The 19,832-nt window shown below is 56.3% G+C and overlaps 3 protein-coding genes across 11 annotated transcripts; all 3 read left to right on the forward strand.

Moving 5' to 3' along the window:
* Positions 1–1,735: 1,735 nt before the first annotated feature.
* Positions 1,736–3,858, forward strand: TMEM102 (transmembrane protein 102). Of its 2 annotated transcripts, none has more exons than XM_026005386.2 (2): positions 1,736–2,445; positions 2,547–3,858. In XM_026005386.2, exons 1-2 carry the CDS (start codon positions 2,232–2,234, stop codon positions 3,842–3,844), a joined length of 1,512 nt encoding a protein of 503 aa, XP_025861171.1. In that variant the 5' UTR covers positions 1,736–2,231; the 3' UTR covers positions 3,845–3,858. The 2 variants fall into 2 exon arrangements, with proteins under 2 accessions (XP_025861171.1, XP_025861173.1); XM_026005388.2 differs by having other exon boundaries at positions 1,804–2,445; positions 2,718–3,858.
* A 358-nt stretch (positions 3,859–4,216) lies between these two features.
* Positions 4,217–11,140, forward strand: FGF11 (fibroblast growth factor 11). Of its 2 annotated transcripts, none has more exons than XM_026005389.2 (5): positions 4,217–6,112; positions 7,776–7,886; positions 8,079–8,182; positions 8,449–8,647; positions 9,042–11,140. In XM_026005389.2, the coding sequence occupies exons 1-5, from the start codon at positions 5,920–5,922 to the stop codon at positions 9,110–9,112; spliced, it is 678 nt and encodes a 225-aa protein (XP_025861174.1). In that variant the 5' UTR covers positions 4,217–5,919; the 3' UTR covers positions 9,113–11,140. The 2 variants fall into 2 exon arrangements, with proteins under 2 accessions (XP_025861174.1, XP_072586251.1); XM_072730150.1 differs by having other exon boundaries at positions 4,638–6,112; positions 8,533–8,647.
* A 47-nt stretch (positions 11,141–11,187) lies between these two features.
* On the forward strand, positions 11,188–19,826 carry CHRNB1 (cholinergic receptor nicotinic beta 1 subunit). 7 transcript variants are annotated; one of them, XM_072730146.1, is made up of 12 exons: positions 11,201–11,400; positions 11,494–11,633; positions 12,199–12,243; positions 12,757–12,866; positions 12,952–13,060; positions 13,345–13,492; positions 14,009–14,218; positions 17,320–17,543; positions 17,857–17,943; positions 18,027–18,208; positions 18,534–18,681; positions 18,960–19,826. In XM_072730146.1, the coding sequence occupies exons 1-12, from the start codon at positions 11,340–11,342 to the stop codon at positions 19,098–19,100; spliced, it is 1,605 nt and encodes a 534-aa protein (XP_072586247.1). In that variant the 5' UTR covers positions 11,201–11,339; the 3' UTR covers positions 19,101–19,826. The 7 variants fall into 7 exon arrangements, with proteins under 7 accessions (XP_025861177.1, XP_072586249.1, XP_072586247.1 ...); XM_072730144.1 differs by having other exon boundaries at positions 11,217–11,400; positions 18,833–19,826; XM_026005392.2 differs by lacking the exon at positions 17,857–17,943 and having other exon boundaries at positions 11,188–11,400.
* Positions 19,827–19,832: the final 6 nt, after the last annotated feature.

The raw sequence follows: 19,832 nt of genomic DNA on the forward strand, positions 1-19,832 counted from the left end.
CTGCGTTGCCCAATATAGTAGCCACTAGCCAAATATGGTTGTTAACATGGAAATTAAATTAAATATAATGTAGGGGCACTAGGCTGGCTCAGTCGGTAGAACAGGTGACTCTTGATCTCAGAGTTGTGAGTTCAAGTCCCACATTGGGCATGGAGCCTACTTTGAAAAAGAAGAAAAAAAATTTTTTTAAAGATTTTTTTATTCATGAGACACATGTAGAGAGAGGCAGAGACATAGGCAGTGGGAGAACAGGCTCCCTGTGGGGAGCGTGATGCGGGACTTGGTACCAGGGCCCCGGGATCACACCCCGAGCCAAAGGCAGATGCTCAACCACTGAGCCACCCAGGTGCCCCCCAAAAAAAGGAAATTTAAAATTCTGTTCCTCAGTCTCATTATCTACATGTGAAGTCTTCAATAGCCATGTGTGGCTACCATATTGGACAGCACACATTAAGGACACTTCCACCATTGCAGAAAATCCTATTGGACAGCAACGCTTTAGAGTTTAGAGAAACTTTCCTTTTCCTTGTCACTCAAACCCAGCACCTTCAAAACTCCCACAGAACCCAGGGTGTGTGTGCGTGAGGGACCACCCTCTGGGGAGGTGGGAAGATGCAGGGATGCCCCAGACTGTGAGAATGAGCCCAACCTTCAGTTCTCCCCATCTGGTCTCTTGTGTCACAACCAGGTATATGGAAACCTGCCTCCTCAGTTCCGGGCTGTGTTTTGGGGCTGGAAGTTGCTGAGGGAAAATAGCTTTCTTCGACAGTGACTAGAAACCCCTGAGATCAGGGCTTCCCAAATTGAGCTCTGGATTCTGGGAGTCCCCTCCTTTGCAGTCCTTTGCCATGGACTTAAGCCTGTCTCGCTTCGGAAGTAGGGAAGGGGTGTGGGAAGGGATTGTGAGACATCCTGGTCTAGCAGTGGATGGGTCTGATCTGTGAGCCTCCCTGGTTTCCTATGGTTCCATCTTCTCAGTCTGGCTCCTAGTCTCATCCCGAACTAAAGCTGTGTCCAGACAGCAGCGATCACTGAAAGCAATGTCCTTCTCCTAATCATGTTCCTTTCACCTGGACCTGATTTTCAGTCCTGATAACTCTTCTGTGTCCATGCATGAGCTGGCAGATCCCAAAGTGTGTCCCTGCCAGCGCTTGTGTGTCTGACGTGGGCATCACCAAGATGTATGCCCCTTCCCTGAGGCAGAGGTTTATTCTTGGGTCACCACCTACTAGGCGGTGCCTGACACGGACTCCAAAGAGATGCCTCCCCGCCTAGCTGGGAGCCCCTTTCCAATGCCTCTCTGTCTCGGATCTACCATGTGCAACCTTTGCAGGCTGCAGTATCACCTCTAAAATGAAGTTAATGATGGCATGGCCGAACCCTCTCCTAGATCTAAATGACCGGGGCTCTTCTACTCACACGAGATGCGGAGGCCCCTAATCATGTCTCCCATTATTAGTTGCTATTCAGATCCATCTTGTTCCAACCCCACGGAATGTCTGCGCGGGGCTGACCTGGGCATGAAAGCCAGAGAACAGGCGATCTCCATAGAAACTACAACTTCCATCAGGCACTACTTCAGCGGAACAGGAAAGGAGGCGAGGGCGTGGCCTGAAAGCCCCGGCAGCTCAGAAGACAAACTACAACCCCCAGGACAGCGCGAGATCTCAGCGGGGCGGAGGGGGCCCGGGCTCCGGCGGGAGGCGGGGCGGGTCCGGAACCACCCCCCGGCGCCAGAAAGGGGCGTGACCGCAACTTGGGAGCGTGGCCTTGGGGCTACAGGAAGAAGTTACCTGTTGAATCGTTCGGTCCGTTCCCTTCCCAGCCCTTGCAGCTATCCCGAAGAGGGCAGCCGCAGACCACAAGCCTCTTCCGAAGAAGAGGTAAGGGTAGGGAGACGAGGGGCGGCGGCGGAGACTGGCTCTCACGTCCCGTAGGAAGGGCCCAACAGCTACACCTGCTGAGTCAGGTGAGCCGCTCCTTGGGGGCGGGGACCAGCATTTGAGTAAAAGGCGACGACGGAGGAAGCATTTATTTGTTCGTTTTCAAGACTCTATTCACAGCCCTTCAGTTGCAGACCCACTGACGTACTGTGCCTGGGGCACTCTCGCGGCCTCGGGAAGAGAGGAACGCCGGCTATCTTTTAGCAGCAGAGGAACGGCCGTCTAAACGTCTCTCCCCCCCACCCCGCCCGGTCCGTGGTCCCCCTACCCCCCAAACGATTGAACCACATGGCTTCCGCGGTCTGGGGCAGTGCGCCCTGGTGGGGGCCGCCGCCCCCAGCTCCAGCCCGGCCGCTCACGGACATAGACTTCTGCTCCGGGGCGCAGCTGCAGGAACTCACCCAGCTGATCCAGGAGCTGGGTGTCCAGGAAAGCTGGAGTGACGCGCCCAAGCCGGGGCCAGACCTCCTCCGGGCCAAGGACTTTGTCTTCTCTTTGCTCGGTGAGTAACTCTCCCTGCCTTTGGGAGCTCGCAGCTTTCAGCCCCTCCCCACCCCGCCCGGGCTTTGAGTCACGCCTTCCCGAACCCGTCTTATCCTGTAGGTCTCGTACACCGTCGGGACCCGCGCTTTCCTCCCCAAGCAGAGCTCTTGCTGCTTCGTGGTGGGATTCGCGAGGGCTCCCTGGATCTGGGACTTGCACCCCTAGGCCCCTACATCCGGGGGCCTCATTACGATGCCGGCTTTACACTACTAGTGCCCGTGTTTTCGCTAGACGGCTCTGGGCAGGAGCTGCAACTGGATGCGGAGTCCTGTTTCGCGCGGCTACGCCTCCCAGAGCAGATACGGGGAACCTCAGTCCGCGAGGCTTGGCAGGACTGCCTGGGACCCCCAGCCCCAGGAGGACGTGATTCAGTCCACCAAACCCAAAGCGAAGAAAGTCCCAAGGACCGGCAAAGCCCGGTAGACCAGCCGCACGATGGCACTGAGCCTGAGCCAACTGTGTCTTTGGATCAATCATCTGGACCAGAGGGACAAGATGTAATCGATCTGGAGCTTTCCACCCCACTGAAAACCCTGAATGGTGACCTCAGGAAAGAAGCGGTCGTCAGCCCCATCCCCTGGCCCTCGGAGCGTTGGGAGGCGTGGCCCACACTCTGCCCCGCCCAGGTGGCCGCGTGGTTCTTCGCTTCACTGGCCGCGGTCGCAGAGTCCCTGTTCCCGGTCCCGGGGGCCCCACGTCTGGTCCACGCAGCACGCCACGCGGGGTTCACCACCGTCCTCCTGGCGACGCCGGGGCCCCCGCGCCACCTCCTGCTCTTCGACCTAATTCCCGTAGTGTCCGTGGCCGGCTGGCCCGAGGGAGCCCGGAGCCACTCGTGGGCCGGGCCGCTGGCCTCCGAGTCGGCATCCTTCTACCTGGTGCCGGGAGGCCACACCGAGCCGCCGGGCGCCTGCGGCTGGCAGCTCTGCTTCGCCCGCCAGGAGCTGGCGCTCAAGGCGCGCATCCCCGCTCCGCTGCTGCAGGCGCACGCGGCGGCCCAGGCGCTGCTGCGCCCGCTGGTGGCCGGGACCCGGGCCGCGGCGCCCTACCTCCTGCGGACGCTGCTCTACTGGGCGTGCGAGCGGCTGCCCGCGCTCTATCTCGCGCGGCCCGAGAACGCGGGCGCCTGCTGCCTCGGGCTGCTGGATGAACTGGGCCGTGTGCTCGAGGCCGGGACACTGCCCCACTATTTTCTGAGCGGCCGAAAGCTCCGCGCGGGGGACGGCGCTGCCGCGCTGCTCGGGGCGTTGGCCCGGCTCCGCGGGGACCCTGCCGGGGCCCTGCGTGCCGCGGTGGAGGAGGCTAAGGCTGCACGCAAGGGGGGCGGCTTGGCCGGCGTCGGAGGCGGGGCCCATTAAAGGCGCTGCTCCTACCCGCGTGGACAAGTGCTTCTGTTGACCAGGGGGATGTGGTGGGGGCTGCTAACCCCTCGCCGAGGTCACGCGCTGAGTGCCTTGGGCCCGAAGAGCACAGCCCGGAAGGCCTCCTCGGGGCTTCTCCCCATCCTCCTGCCCCGTTCCTGGCCCAGGTCGTCCCATTTCTGGCATCTCTACTCAGATCTGCGGCCAGCACACCTCCCAGCCCGGCGCATCCTCTGGCAACCATCTTCCCCAATTTTTCTGGTCTTTTCTCTTAGGAGTCAATTGGGAAGGGGTGGGGGTGTATATTTGCTGACAAGACGCAGAAGGAAGGTGTGGAGACCCGGGACTGATCAATCTGGCTCACGCAAAATCGGAGATTGAGAGGGCCGGATTGCGCCCAGGGCTGGCTCTCACCACCACCCTCGCCTACTCCGTTATTACCCCGTTAACCTCATTCGTTTCTGCCCTCCCAAGCCGAGCAGGAGGGACCCTCTCTCCATTCTCCCAACGTCCGCCATTCCATCTATCCGAAGCCCAACCTCCCCTCCCATCTAGGGCTCCGTTCAGTGGAGTCACCGCCTTGTCTCCTCCTCTGAACCCCCAAGACGGGCGGCTTTGCCTCGGCTCCGCCCGCCTCCGAGACCGTCCCCACTCCCGGCCTCCGAGGAACCCTGGGGTTCCGCCCGCCCGGCTGCACTCCCCTTTTCCCGGCGTCTCCGCCCCCTGCCCCGCCCCCGGCCGGCTCTCGAAGGAGGGGGAGCTGCTGTCGCCGCCGCCGCCTCAGCTCCTCACTGCCGCTGCCGCTGCCGCTGCCGCCGCTTGGTCCAGCCGCCCGGCCCAGTGCTCTGACTTCGCCGGACCCGGGCGCTCTGCGGAGACATCCTTCCTCCTTCCTGGGGGTCCGGGGCGCCTAGCCCGGCGTTGGGGGAAGCTCGGCTGGCGAGGGACAGGGAGGGAGGAGCCTGGAACAGAAGCCAGCGCCACCCGTCGCCGGATCAACGAGACAGGACAGGTCGAGGGGCGTCGGGGAAGGAAGAGGGGGTGCTCTAGGCTGTCCCGGGGAAGATGAGGAGCCCTGTCGCAGAAAGCTCTGATGCACTCTGACTCGTAGGGGGCCTGTTCACATTCGGGAACTGGTAATAACGTGGGTGCACTCCTCTGGGAGGGGGCGTGGGATCTAAACAGCACCAGCTGTCCCCGAGGAAATTAAGGGGCAATCAGGAAAGAAAAAAACAAAAAAACAAAAACAAAAAAACGGATGCTCCTTATTTCGAGGTGACAGAGGCCCTCCAGACAACCACCTGGTGTATCCACTGGGAAGGGTGGATTTGGAGGTGACTTCAAAAGGAGTGGAGGGTAACAAGGTGAGGAAAGGGGATCAGCAGCTGTACCATGTGCCACTAGAAATGGGGGTGACTTGGTGAAAACAAGGTATTGTCCAGAGACAGGGCCCAGGAACCCCTAGTCGCTGAACGGGGACAGCCTGGGTTTTCCCAGACATAGTTTTGGGGGACTTAACTGGAAAAAAAGTGGAGGATCCTTTCTATTTAGAGGGTGGCAAAGGCACGAAGGTTGGGTCCCTCCCTCACATTGACAGTGCCCCAGTAGGGATGGGGTTGAGCTAATATATTCAAAGCTAAGGACTTGAACCCTTTAGATTATAGGAGTGGATTTTGGCAGTGCAGGTCCCCAAAATAGGGTGGAAAGGTGCCTGGGGGGTAGTGGAACCACATCTTGGGAATTTTGAGGGTCTTCACGTTCGCCTAAGGGATCTGGGGACGGGGAAGGAAAGAACAGGAGAGGGAGTAATTTTCGGTAGGGGCCAAAAGTCGAGGGTGGGGTCGACAGAGATTTACAGGCTGCTCGGTAGAGTGGAGCTAGAACGGGGCCCAAGGGTGGGAGCCAGCGGCTGGAGGGTGGGGAGGCCTGGGGCTTATCCTCGGGTCCTGTGGGTGAGGCGGTGAGTTGGGACCTCAGCGTCAAGAGCATGCCCTGGTGAGCGGGCTTCTCTTCGAGGAGCCCAGCGCGCTCCGGGCGCCTGCCAGTTTGGGGGTGTCTCCTCCCGGGGCGCCATGGCGGCTCTGGCCAGTAGCCTGATCCGGCAGAAGCGGGAGGTCCGCGAGCCGGGGGGCAGCCGGCCGGTGTCGGCGCAGCGGCGCGTGTGTCCCCGCGGCACCAAGTCCCTTTGCCAGAAGCAGCTCCTCATCCTGCTGTCCAAGGTGCGACTGTGCGGGGGGCGGCCCGCGCGGCCGGACCGCGGCCCTGGTGAGTGGCTGGAGCGGGGTCCCCGGGCCTGGGGTCTCTCCGCCTGGGAGGTTGAGGCCAGGGACTCCGAAGGATGGGGCCCGACTGAGGGGGTGGTCCCCGAAAGTCAAGGAGGGTGGGCCGGGACCACACAGTATCTGCCACACGGTGCCTCAGTTTCCCTTCTCTTTTGCCCATAACCCCGAGTCTCCTTGCTGTCGAAGACAAGGGGAAAGCTTTGAGGGGCTAGGTCCGGGCTCCCGAGCCTCGCGGCCCCGGCTCGCCCCCCCACCCAACGCAGGAGTCCCCACCCCCACCGTCCTCTGCCTACGTGCCGGCTCTCGCGATTCTTTCAAAGCCGAGCGGAGGGGCCTGGGGGTTCCGGACGCCTGGGTCACCCCGAGGGTTTCTGCAGCTCCGGCAGCCCCGCCCCCGCCCCGGTTCTCCCGCTCCTCCACGCCTTGTCTCCGTTCCTGCTTGCCGTGCCCGCCTGGCTGGGCGCCAATCTCCCCAGCTCTCCCCCGGGTGTCCTTGCAGCCACCTCGCCAGCCCGCCCCTCCGAGCGCCCTCCTCGGTGACCTGCGCTCTAAGAGGGGAGCCGGCCATACCCCCAGAACCCACCCTCTCCCGGCGACTCCGAAACCCCCTAGCACACGCTCGGGGGACCCTCCGCCACGAGGAACTCAGACCCAGCACCGGCCGAGAGACCCGCTCCAAGACTGGGGGGTCGTACCACCTGCGAGGGGGTACGAGGAAGTCGGCCGGGAGCCAGCGGCAGGGGAGGAGAGTTGTGAGGGTTGGCGCGTGGTCCCCGTCCAGGCACGGGCGGCGGGAGTCCCTCTGGCCCGGCTCCCGCCTGCGGCCGGCTCCCCGAGGGGTAGCCCCCTCGTGCCCTCCTCCCCCCGCCGCCGGCCCTCCGAGGTGGTACGGTCCGCAGCCCACCTTCGGAGCCGGCCCCGGCCCCCACGTGACTCCGCCCGCCTCACTAGCTCCCCGGCCCCCTTCCCCCATTCCCCCTCAGTGCAGCGGAGCGTCCCCCACCTCCGGCGGGTTACCTGGCTGCAGGGGAGGGGCCGAGCCTCGCGGAGGGCCGGGCCCCTGCGAGCCCGCAGACTGACAGACAGACAGATGGGTCAGTGTCAGACAGGCCGGCACTGGGCCAAGGCAAAGGCCCGCGCCAAGCGAGCGGCAGCCGCAGCAGCAGGTGCTGAGTCAGCGTCGGGCCCGCTCCCGTCCCCACTTCTGAGGGGGCGCCCCCCGCCCCTCCGCCCCAGTCACTAGCCCCCTGTCCCTTCTGCGGTCCTGCCCACTTCCCTCCATCCTCTGCTTCCTGGAGGCTCTCTCCCCTTCCTCTCCCCTCCTTTCCCCTCCCCCACTTCTGGTGGAGCTGTGGAGTAGGAATTAAGCCATTTAAATAAAATTTCAATAAATTAAACTGAAAGCTGAGGGTTAGAGGAAGCGGCAAGGACCCACACCCGGGCTTCCTCCGGAGGCAGAGAGAGGTGGAGGAGAGCCTGCTTAGAGAGTCAGAGAGCTGGGGGCCTGGGACCCTTGGCTTCCCCTCCCATTCTCCCTTCTTTCTTTCCTCTGATCCCGCCAAGTGTAGGAATGTTTCTGGGGAAGAGATGTCATATTCAAAGATGAATCTCTCTCTCTCTCTCTCTCTCTCTCTCTCTCTCTCCAGAGCCTCAGCTCAAAGGCATTGTCACCAAACTGTTCTGCCGCCAGGGCTTCTACCTCCAGGCAAATCCTGACGGAAGCATCCAGGGCACCCCAGAGGACACCAGCTCCTTTAGTGAGAGGGGAACCCTGCTGCTGGGTGGGAAGGGACACAGAGTGGGGCTAGGAAGGGGCCGTCCTGTTCCCGCTTCAGGTGCTGTTTTCTCTGGCTCTTTGCCCCCTAAGGGAAGCCTTAGAACTGGGCTGTGGGGAGCCAGGCTGGGGGTCTGAGGCCCCAGGGCTTGACACCGCCTCTCTCCACCCCCAGCCCACTTCAACTTGATCCCCGTGGGGCTCCGTGTGGTCACCATCCAGAGTGCCAAGCTGGGTCACTACATGGCCATGAATGCAGAGGGGCTGCTCTATAGCTCGGTGAGATGATGAAGCTGAGTGGCCTGGGGTTTGCTCCACCACCACCACCCTGATCTGGTTTCTAACCCTCCATGGGGTAGGGGGGGGTGACCACACTCTCCCCCATGCTCCCTTTCTCCTAGTTTCTGCGTAGCGTGAGAAGTGGGCCCTCCCAGCCCAAAATGTATTGATTCTGTCCTGGCTCATTCTTCCCAGGGCTCCCTTCTGTCCAGTGATGTGTCTTTTTGTCTCTGTGTGTGTGCCTCTCTGGGTCTTTGTCTCCCCAGCCACATTTCACAGCTGAGTGTCGCTTTAAGGAATGCGTCTTTGAGAATTACTATGTCCTGTACGCCTCTGCTCTCTATCGCCAGCGCCGCTCTGGCCGGGCCTGGTACCTGGGCCTGGACAAGGAGGGCAGAGTCATGAAGGGAAATCGAGTCAAGAAGACCAAGGCCGCCGCCCACTTCGTGCCCAAGCTCCTGGAGGGTGAGTATGGACGCCAGAGAAGGTGGGCCACATGGGAGGGTGCTGACCTAGATGTGGTCATTGAGCAGACACACAAGTCAGAGGCCACAGGCGTTAACAGAGGACACCTGTTGATCCTTTCCTCGTTCACAAGCACGAAGCTTGTGTGTATGTTCACACCTTGTCACAACCTTGGTATATTGCTTGTCTTATGGTGGGGGGGACGGGGGACACCTGTTATGACAAGTCAAGCTAAGAAGACTTTGGCCTTTGAGGGTTTGGGGAGCCCTCCTCCTGTGGGTTGAGGTTCGCAGAGGATGGGGGGAGGAGAAGGGCTCCCTTTCTGAGCCTCTGATTCCTTCTCGATCTCTCTGTGCCTAATTCTCCTTCCTGCTCCTCTCTCTTCCCTTTACAGTGGCCATGTACCGGGAGCCTTCTCTCCACAGTGTCCCTGAGACTTCACCTCCCAGTCCCCCTGCCCCCTAAAATGTAGTCTGTGGACTGGAGGCTCCCTGCACTTGCACTGAGCTAGCCAGCACCACAGCCTGTCTCCCAGCCCTGCTCCCAGCCCTGCCCTCAGCCCTGCCGCCACCACCCATGCCCTGAGCAGCCAGGCCCCAGCAGATGTTCTATCCTGCAGGAGCCAAGGGGCTGGCTGTGACCCCTCGCCTCTTCCAGGCTTCAGCTCCTGGGATTTCAGAGAGGGGGATGTCTGAAAATGGTCCTGGCCAATCACTTCTTTCCTTCCACACTCACAGCCCCCGCAAAAGCCTTTTCCTGAGAAGGCGCTGGGGGGTTCCCAAACTGACAGAAAGAACCAGGACACAAACACTCCCCATGCTGGGCTCAGTGCATCCCGGGAGCACTATGCCCTTTTCATTGCCACTGAGCCATAGATTTATAGCCCTACAGGAGCTCAGGATTAATTTCCTTTTTGCCCCACTCCACCTTCTGCCTTGTTCTGGAGAGATTCTGGAATACCAGGCATCCTAGCCAGGGCCCTTTTTGCACTAAGGCTCTGTGCTGGGATGCTGGCATGCTGCCAGGCTCTGCTCTGGATCCATCAGGCTTCTGTCCTTGACCCAGCTGGACCCCCGGTTTCCAAGTAGAGAGAGGCTGGATTTGAGCCCTGTCCAGCTGCTGGCCTTGGCCTGAACTAGGAACAGTCTCAGATCACCACAGTTTTAACTTTCTTATCCCAAAGACACCCAATTCTAGAGCACAGTGTTCTAGACACATACAGAGCCATACTTCCTTCTGAATCAGCTCTAGGACATAGACCACGACTCTCAGCCCTTCCCTCCAGGATGGAACCTGGGCTTCTATAGCCGTATCAATGCCCATATAGAGGGGATCCCTGTATAAACCCTCAGCGGTTTCGCGCCTGCCTTTGGCCCAGGGTGTGATCCTGGAGTCCTGGGATCGAGTCCTGAGTCGGGCTCCTGGCATGGAGCCTGCTTCTCCCTCTGCCTCTCTCTCACTCTCTATGTCTATCATAAATAAATAAAAATAAATCTTTAAAAAAAAAATGCCCATATAGAGTGAGCTCCAGACCCACCCTCCTACCTTCTCTAGTAATACCTGTGAAAGATGAGCTCTGGAAAGAACCCAGTTCTGATTCATGGGGAGCTTTGTTGATGAATCAAGAAACACCTCTTGTTTTTCCTAGATTTTCTAAAAACTCAAGTCTTCCTATAGAATGCTAACATTATTTTTACACATAGTTTCTAGCTCCTCCAGCTCAGCTGGGATCCTGCCAGGGAAACGGAGTCTGAAGGAGGGCAGAGGAGTCCGGGAAGAAATCCTTGGCTCATAGTAGAGAAGCTGGGATGGCCAAGGGGCCCAAACCACGGCATGTTTTGGCTGTGCCTGGGTTGTAGGGACATGGACACTTAGCTACCTCCACAGGAATACCTTCTGGGTCCCTTCTAAAGCTGAGGTCTTTAAGGTAATGGATCTCAAATGAAAAGAACAAACAGGGCACAGCCTTGACCTTCCTCCCCCTCCCCCCCATGCAGAGACCCCAATTCAGCAATAAGTTTAACCCCTCTCCCGTAGAAGTCAGGCCAAGGAGGGTGAGGGCTTCTTGGGCTCCAGACCTCATATATCCCCAGAGCTTCTAACTGAATAGAATTTGCTTTACCTTACAGCTATAACCTGAGCTAAGTTTTAGGTACCCAAAAGGGGCCTGACTAGATTTTTCTGAACAGCATGGAGAGCTAGGGGCAGGCCTGAAAAAGATCAGGAACCCACCAGTCAACTAGGAGGGAGACTCTGAGTGGCTTCGAGACCTGGGCAGGGTAGACAGGAGACCATAAAGGGAAGGGCTCAGGCTCCGAAGCAAGTCACTTTTCCTCAGGCTCTTTTATTTCTGGCTTGTTGCAAGAGGGGTGCCTACTCCCCTCACCCACACAGACCCCTTAGGCCCCACCCCCTCTCCTGGCTTCGCTCCCAGGGGATGATAGGGTCTCCACTCCATGCTCTCTCCATTAAAGATGATTTATACAACTCAAATGTTGTCTGTCATCTGTGGGTGGCGGGCATTGGCAGTTGCTTGGGGCGGGACCAAGTCCTAGGGGCGGGGCGAGGCGGGTGGGCTGGCGGCTGCCCCCCAACAACAGGTGCACATTCCTGGGCGCCTCGTCACTTCCCCCCCCCCCCACCCTCCGCTGGTGAATCGAGCGAACTCACTGAGCAACCAACCGGCTGAGCTATGACCGCAGGGGCGCTGCTGCTGCTGCTGCTGGGGGCGTTGGGGGTGCCACTCGCCCCGGGTACGTCTGGGCCTCTCGGGGCGGGCGGCGGGGGGCAGTGACGGGCAGGGGTCGTGGCCGGGTACTGTGGCTTTACTGGTTGCTCTTCTCCAGGAGCCCGCGGCACGGAGGTGGAGGGCCGGCTCCGCGAGAAGCTTTTCTTGGGCTACGACAGCTCCGTGCGGCCGGCGCGGGAGGTGGGGGATAGCGTGGGGGTCAGTGTCGGCCTCAGCCTGGCGCAACTCATCAGCCTGGTGAGGGCGCGCGCGGGGGTTGAGCTCGGGCCCTAGGACCGGCGGGGGGCGTGGCGGAGGCGTGGCTGGGCCTGGGGCGGGGCCAGGTCGGGAGATGGACGGGCCGTTAGCAGACCCCATTGGGTGGACGTCGGACCAATGGACGAGCCGTGGGCGTGGCTTCTGGACCGGCCGCGGGTGGAACCGGGGCTGCCGCCCTGGACTGGCTGGGGGGCGGGTCCCGGGTCGGGGTCGCAGGCTGGGGCGGAGCTTGCGGCCAAACCGGGTCGGGAAATAACGGCGGGCGGAGATGCAGGGTTGGGTGATTTACGGGCTGTGGGTGGGGCCCGGGGCGGAGCCGTGCGGACGGGCGGCCTGGTAGTTGGATTGGCTGGCGGTGTAGACCGCCGGAAGTTTCTGAGATAGAGGTGGGGCTTACACCATGCAGCATCCAGGAGGCGGGGCTTGGAGCCAAGAAAGGGGGACTCAGAAAAAGAGGGATTTCCAGTGAGAGCTTGACCCGCGGAGCCCCTTCATTTCTTTCTATTCACATCCCCTCTACTCTTTTTAAACTTTTCCCTTCTAGAACGAGAAGGATGAGGAGATGAGCACAAAAGTGTACTTAGACCTGGTATGCAGACCCCCGCGGGGTGGGAAAGGGCGTCCCGCTGCCTTTACAATTTCCTCCAATGTCCGCCTCAGTAAGAGTATTTTCTTGCACCAGGACCTCGGAAAATATAAGAGAGACAGAAACTTCAGGAAACAATACCTATCTTTACTATGAGAGTTGCATCCCATGCTTTTCTTATTCTACTTTAACACTTTGGGGGGGCCACTAATTTGATTCCCTACCCACTTAAGGGTCACGAACTGCAGTTTGAAAAACACCGTTTTCGTGGCTAACTAGTGCACCCTCCTCGTTTTTAGACCCAAAATTTGGGGCCCAGCTCGAGGGAAGGGGAAATTAGCTGATGGGATCCCAACGAGTAAACGTGCAGCCGGAATCACAACTCCGACTTCCAGAACCACACAGCCCAAGCCTGCCGGCTCCCCTCCTTTGTACTCCCTCCCCAGCTCCCTCTGGACATCCCACGTCCCCTCCCAGGCTCCAGCCTGGACTGCCCCTCAGCCTCTGCTTCCACAGGAGTGGACTGACTACAGGCTGAGCTGGGACCCTGCAGAGTACGAGGGTATCGATTCACTCCGCATCACGGCTGGATCCGTGTGGCTTCCAGACGTGGTGCTCCTGAACAAGTGGGTCCTCCGCGAGACTGGGGGAGTGGGCGGGGTCTCCAGGGGGAGGGTCCGGGTCCAGGCCGAGCCCTTTCCTCACCCGCAGCAACGACGGCAATTTCGACGTTGCTCTGGACTTGAACGTCGTGGTGTCCTCCGAGGGCTCCGTGCGCTGGCAGCCTCCAGGCCTCTACCGTAGCAGCTGCAGCATCCAGGTGCCCCGGGGGGCACCCTGCCTCTCCTGAAACACTGACTCCGCAGTAACCCCATAAGCCTCCCATCGCTCTCGCCCTCCTGATTTTGCGTGATTTCATCTTCTCTGTCCACTGTCACTGACATGCAGTGTTTCTCAGCCACCCCGTTTCCATTGCCCGTGGGCTCCCCTAATAACCTTCCAATTCCTCTGACCCTACTTCCCTGTGACCTGCCTACTGACCTCCCAAAGCCCCCAGCCGTGAACATCTCTCTGGCAGCTCTGGTGACTCCCCGCTCCATCCAGGTCACCTACTTCCCCTTCGACTGGCAGAACTGCACCATGGTGTTCAGCTCCTACAGCTATGACAGCTCAGAGGTCAGCCTGCACACCAGCTTGGGTCCTGACAGGCAGGAGCTGCAGGAAGTGCACATTCATGAAGGGACCTTCATTGGTGAGTGGCTGTGGCTCCCACGTCCATGGGCTTTATGATGTCCAGTTTCTAACAGGCTGACAAATATCCTCCTTCAGCAATGCCCAGGACAACCCTGTGGTGTGGGCAAGATGAGAATCTACATTTTGCAGATATGGAAATGGAGATGTGGGGTGCTTGGGTCGCTCAGTGGTTGGGTGTCTGCCTTCAGTTCAGGGCGTGACCCCGGGGTCCCAGGATCGAGTCCCTCATTGGGTTCCCCTCAGGGAGCCTGCTTCTCCCTCTGCCTGTGTCTCTGCCTCTCTGTGTGTGTTTCTTGTGAATAAATCAATAACATCTTAAAAAGGGAAAAAGAAATGGAGACTCGTTCAAGTTCACCAGAGATGGGCTGCCCAGCCCAGTGTCCACAGGCTAACGCCTCATCACATCAGCCCCTCGAGTCAAGGATGTGCCAGAACAAAGCCAGATCTGGCAGCAGTAAGGACAGGTTTCACATGTGCATCCCTGACTTCCCTCCTCCCCTCTTCTTCCTCGCAGAGAATGGCCAGTGGGAAATTATCCACAAGCCTTCCCGGCTAGTGCAGCCTCCGGTGGATCCTAGGCGGGGCGGGGAAGGACAGCGGCAAGAAGTCACCTTCTACCTCATCATCCGCAGGAAGCCTCTCTTCTACCTGGTCAACGTCATTGCCCCTTGCATCCTCATCACCCTCCTGGCCATCTTCGTCTTCTACCTGCCGCCAGATGCAGGTAAGGGAGGGAGGGGCCCCCAGCCCTGCCTTTTCACTGCTTGTACAGCTTCTTCCTCTCCACCCTGAATCCAGGCAAGGGTTTTGGCCAACACAGGCCATCAAGGGTGGTGCTTCAGCCATCCTGCCCAGGTTTTCCCCTCAACCAGGGTCTCCTCCTGGGATCCAGGTTTCCCCTCCCACCTCACGCTGGGCCTCCCCTCTACTGCCCTCTTCTCTCCATCCTGGGAGCTCCTGAACTCTTCCCTTCAGAATCCTAAGATCTCATCCTTGGGACCAACAAACTCCTGGAGTTAGAACACCCTCCTTTTCCCCATTCCTGGTAGCCTCCCCACCCGCCTCCCCCATTTTTTCAGCCACCTGCTAGTCCCTTAGCTTCCTATCTTCCTTGGAAATAATAGCAACATTTTTCCAGGAGGCAGCATAATGTAGTCACAGAGTAACCTTGGGCAAATTCCTTCCTATGAGTCCCTACTTAATAGGATTATTTTGAGGATTAATTGAGTTTCTTAGAACTACACCTGGTACCAAGTAAGTTCTATATAAGTGTTGGTATTAGTTTTATTATGTGTGAGCACTTGCGATAAGTAGTACAATTAACATGTTACATGCATTAACTCCTTTATTTCCTTTTTTAAGATTTATTTATTTATTTTAGAGCTGAGGGGAGGGAGGGGCAGAGGGAGAGGGAGAGAGAGACACTCAAGCAGACTCTGCGTTGAGCACAGAGCCAGAAGCAGGGCTTGATCTCATGACCCAGAGACTGCGACCCCAGCCAAAACCAAGAGTCAGACCCTCAACTGACTGCGCCACCCAGGCACCCCTATGTTAACTCAGTTGTGATCTTTACAACAACTCTGTGAGGTGTGTACTGAATTGTCTTCCCACTTTACAGAGGAAGACAAACAGGCTGAAAGAGTTTAAGTCATTTGCCCCATGTTAGAGACAGGTTGTGTCGCCATTCCAACCCTGGTTGGTGCCAGTCTGATTCAGAGACTGAAATCCTTAACTCTGGTATTTAAAGCTTGCTTTCCTCCTCTCTGGCACCAAGTTCTCTGTCTAGGGAAGGAAAGTGATCCAGCTCTAGAACACACTTCCAAATGTAACTTTTACTTCCTCCCAGAGTGGGGCAAATCTTGGAACTCAATATTATAGGACTTAAGTAGAGCAGAGCATAAAAGTTGTTTTTTTTTTTATTTCAATACCTTCCTTGAAGTTTGTGGTGCCTGTTGTATGTCACAGGAATAATCAGCCACCTGGCATATCCTTATATACCTTGTTTCATTTTTAGATCCTTCAGATTGCTATTTGGTTCCTAAAAAAAGCTTCAAGGTTGGTCTATTCATTCATGCAATGATGTTTGTTTAGCATCTGTAATGGGCTAGGCCCTGGGATACATCAGTGAGTCAAAGAGACAAAAATCCTGGCCTTGTGGAGTTTACATTCTAGCGGGGAGACGGTCAATAAACAAATATATCTAGTTGATAGTATGTTAGAAGAGGACAAGTCCTAAGGAGGAAAATAAAGCAAGAAAAGTGGTTATAGAGAATTAGAATGGGGGTAAGGGTTACAATTTAAAATAGAAGTCAGGGGGTGCCTGAGTGGCTGAGTTGGTTTAGCGCCCAACATTTTTTTTTTTTTTTTTTTTTTTGGCGTCCAACTCTTGATTTCAGTTCAGTCGTGATCCCAGGGTTGTGAGATCCATGACCAGCAGGGAGCCTGCTTAAGATTCTCTCTCTTTCCCTCTACCACTACCCCTTCCCTCTCATTAATTAATTAATTATTTATTATTTATTATATATTATAATTAATTATTTTTTATTATAATTAATTATTAATTAATTAATTAAAATAGAATAGTCAGGGGCATCTGGCTGGTTCAGTCCATAGAGCATGTGACTCTTGTTCTAGGGGTTGTAAGTTGAACTCCCATGTTAAGTGTAGAGATTACATAAAAATAAAATCTTAAAAAAAAGTGGTCAGTGAATGCCTCAATAAAAAGGAAATATTTGATCAATATTTGAACAAAGAGGACACCTGGGTGGCTCGATCTGTTGAGCATCTGCTTTTGGTTCTGGTCGTGATCTCAGGGTCCTGGGTTTGGGGGAGCCTGCTTCTCTCTCTCCCTCTGCTCCTCCCCCCTACTCATGCTTTCTCTCTCTCTCTCAAATAAATAAACAAACAAATAATAAAATATTTAAAATAGATATCATATATTTGAATAAAGAATTGAAGGGAGCATTGGCAGTTGCTTGGGGCGGGACCAAGTGAATGACCCTGGCAGACAGAAATCTGGGGGAATAATGTACCAGCTGGAGTTAACAGTGCATGCACTCACTGAGAGGGACCCTCACTGACCCTCAAGGGGGAGTGAGCCTCACATACTCAGGAAATAGCCAGGATAACTGAGTGATATAAGCAAGAGGAAAACAGTAGGAGATCAAGTCAGACAGATAATGGGGAAAGCCTCGTCAACCACACTGAGGACTTTGGCTTTTATGCTAAAGAACGTGAGAGGCCACTCCAAGGTTTTGAGAAGAGAAGTGATATGATCTAATTTACATTTTAGCAGGATCTATCTGGCTGCTGTTGAGAACAGTAAGCAGGAGGAAATATTATTAAGGCCTCCACTTTGCTTCATCCTAACTCAGATCTGAGGTGATGGCTGTTTGTATGAATATATTTTGAAGATAGAGCCAGTAGGGTTTGCTATGGATTGGATATGGGATGAGAGAGACAGAGAGAGGAGTGGAGAATGACTAACAGGATTTTGGCCTGAGTCCCAGGAAAGATGGATTTCTCATTCATGAAATGGGGGAGACAGTGGGAAGGGTTGGTGATCAGGGGATTAGGTTTGGGATGTGTTAATTTGAGATGTCTATTGGCTGTCCAAGCGGAGAGTTTAGATCAGCAGGTGGCTATAAATCTGGAGTTTAGGAGAACAAATCTGGGCTGGAGGTTTAATTGTAGGAGTCATCTGCATGCAGTTGGCCCTTCCAGAAGCCTGTCCTTGAGTGGGCTGGAAACACGGTCACCGATTGTGCCACGAAAATTGCCTTCTGGCAAAGTCTAATGTTTCCGCCTTCTTCTCTGCCCTGCAAGGAGAAAAGATGGGGCTCTCCATCTTTGCCCTGCTCACCCTCACTGTGTTCCTGTTGCTGCTGGCAGACAAAGTTCCTGAGACCTCCCTGTCTGTCCCCATCATTATCAAGTACCTCATGTTTACCATGATCCTCGTCACTTTCTCCGTTATCCTGAGCGTTGTGGTCCTCAACCTGCACCATCGTTCACCCCACACCCACCAAATGCCCACTTGGGTCCGCCAGGTAAGATGTCCTCCTCCAATCCATGTTAATCCTCCGTCCTAGCATTTGTCTTTTTGCGCAGGTGTGGCTCCTGCAACCTGCCTACCAACTTCATAGACCTGAGGGAGAACTACAATTCCTGGTAGAGTGTTCAAGTGTTAAGGCCTGTTGGGTGTTGAAACCTTGCACAGTTAATTTTACCCTCCTGACATTTGTCATGCCACAGATCCCATATTTTCTTCGTCCATACTGCCCATCCTGGGCTACAGGGAAACATTCTCAGGTCAGGTTCTATCAGGGTGGAAGCCTTCGGGACTTTTTTTTCCCCCCCCAGCCCGGACGCCTCCCAGGCCACTCAGGAGCTCTTGATGTGTGGTTGCACTTCCTTGTCTGGGTAGCTGGGAGGGACGCGCGCACGCAGGTGCGGGGATGGGACCGGTGGGCTGCTTCCCTTCCCGTCGGAAAGCATGAGAGCCCCCGCTAACACGCCTTTCTACTCAGCAGATCTTCATCCACAAACTCCCTCTATACCTGGGTCTGAAGAGGCCCAAACCTGAGAGAGACCTGATGCCGGAGCCACCTCCCGTAGCCCTCAGGGATTCTCCAGGAAGTGGCTGGGGTCGGGGAACAGATGAATATTTCATCCGGAAGCCACTGAACGATTTTCTCTTCCCCAAACCCAACAGGTAGTACCCACTCCTCCCAGTCGCCTACGAGGAAAGGAGAGAGGGAACTACAGTTCCCAGAAGCCTGTGCAGAGGCAGGCGGCTTAAGGTCCCGGAAGATGCCCGTGAGCATCATGGGAATCGTAGTATCCCTTCCGCCGCCAACTTTGCTGAAAGGCGGACAGTGGAACGTGTTGAGATGGGAGGAATTGCGGAAGGCAGGAGAGATCGCCGCCGGCGGGGAGAGCCTAAAGGGCCTTCTTACGTTCTGAAAACTACTAAGAGTGTCAGAGGAGGGAGTCGGAACGGAGCCTAGAGCGTGGCCAAACTGTCCCGCCTCTTCCAGGTTCCAGCCTGAATTGTCTGCCCCGGACCTGCGGCGACTTGTCGATGGTCCAAACCCGGCTGTGGGCCTGCCTCCCGAGCTACGGGAGGTCGTTTCCTCGATTAGCTATATCGCTCGGCAGCTGCAGGAACAGGAGGACCACGACGCGGTAAGTCCCTGAGGGCTGAGCGGGGCGGGGCCGGCGGGGCCATGGCCCCGCCCCCATCCCCATCGCCCAATCTTGCTTCTGATTGGAAGCTTGCCTCTTTGGTCCCGCCCCTGTCTTCCGACTGGTTCCTCACTCCGTCCATCCGCCGCAGTTTCGTTTTCCTCGACCCAGCGGCCGGCCCCTGCATCCGATCCGTAGGAGGACGAGGGCAAGGGTACAGGGCAGGCCTTCCCCTGGGGGTCTGGAGCTCAAAAAGAGTTTACACTGCCTACCCCCAGCTGAAAGAAGACTGGCAATTTGTGGCTATGGTAGTGGATCGCCTTTTCCTGTGGATCTTCATCATCTTCACTAGCGTTGGGACCCTCGTCATCTTCCTGGACGCCTCCTATCACTTGCCCCCTGCGGACCCTTTTCCTTGAGGACAGAGGGCCAAGAGCCAGGACCTCTCACAGCTCCACCTGGAATCCAGTCCTCCCACACCATTGCCTTGGTGGGGAGAGCGCCCAAGTGGGACGGGGCGGGCGAAGCCGTGGCCCCTCCAGAAATGCACTGTTTGTTTTCTGGTTTCTTGTAGAAGTTCCTTTGGAGAGTAACACTAGGTTGCTGGTAGAATGGAACAAAGATCAAGGAGTAGACTGTACGCCCTACCTATGAGGGCAGGAACTGTGTTTTGTTCACTGTAATATCCCCAGCGCCCAGCACGGATCCTGACCCATAGGATAGCAGGTGCTTAACATTTGTTGAGTGATTAGGGAATTTTTTCTTTTCTTTCTTTCTGGGAAGGAAATGCACCAATGAGTAGTGCCTGTGTTTGCATGTTGGGACTAGTGGTCATTCTCTTTGTTTTTACCTTCTTGTAACGTATTGTTTTCGGATAAGTGTTATCCATAGGATTTTTTAAAAAAGTTATTTCTAAAAGGATGCATTTGTAATGAGAGCTCACTTTAAAAAAACAAACAAACAAACAAACAAACAAACAAACTTCAAATTCCAGCTTTGGTGCTCAAACTTTGTATAAGGTACTGAACCACTCTTGGGGTAAGATTCCACCATTGTAAAAAAAATGAGGCTAATAATAGTATCTGCCCTCTAGTCTGAGGGTCATGTGAAAAGATGGGAATAAAAGCAGTACAGAGTATACATCAGAGGTT

Source organism: Vulpes vulpes, chromosome 12 (assembly GCF_048418805.1).
Source record: "Vulpes vulpes isolate BD-2025 chromosome 12, VulVul3, whole genome shotgun sequence".
NCBI lineage: Eukaryota > Metazoa > Chordata > Mammalia > Carnivora > Canidae > Vulpes > Vulpes vulpes.

Coding starts and splice junctions, on each gene's coding strand:
- TMEM102 (XM_026005386.2), top strand. CDS start 2,232: ATGGCTTCCGCGGTCTGGGGCAGTGCGCCCTGGTGGGGGCCGCCGCCC. Junction 2,446..2,546: donor CTTTGTCTTCTCTTTGCTCG/GTGAGTAACTCT, acceptor CTTATCCTGTAG/GTCTCGTACACCGTCGGGAC.
- FGF11 (XM_026005389.2), top strand. CDS start 5,920: ATGGCGGCTCTGGCCAGTAGCCTGATCCGGCAGAAGCGGGAGGTCCGC. Junction 6,113..7,775: donor GCGGCCGGACCGCGGCCCTG/GTGAGTGGCTGG, acceptor CTCTCTCTCCAG/AGCCTCAGCTCAAAGGCATT. Junction 8,183..8,448: donor AGGGGCTGCTCTATAGCTCG/GTGAGATGATGA, acceptor TTGTCTCCCCAG/CCACATTTCACAGCTGAGTG.
- CHRNB1 (XM_072730144.1), top strand. CDS start 11,340: ATGACCGCAGGGGCGCTGCTGCTGCTGCTGCTGGGGGCGTTGGGGGTG. Junction 12,867..12,951: donor GACGTGGTGCTCCTGAACAA/GTGGGTCCTCCG, acceptor CCTCACCCGCAG/CAACGACGGCAATTTCGACG. Junction 13,061..13,344: donor GTAGCAGCTGCAGCATCCAG/GTGCCCCGGGGG, acceptor CGCTCCATCCAG/GTCACCTACTTCCCCTTCGA.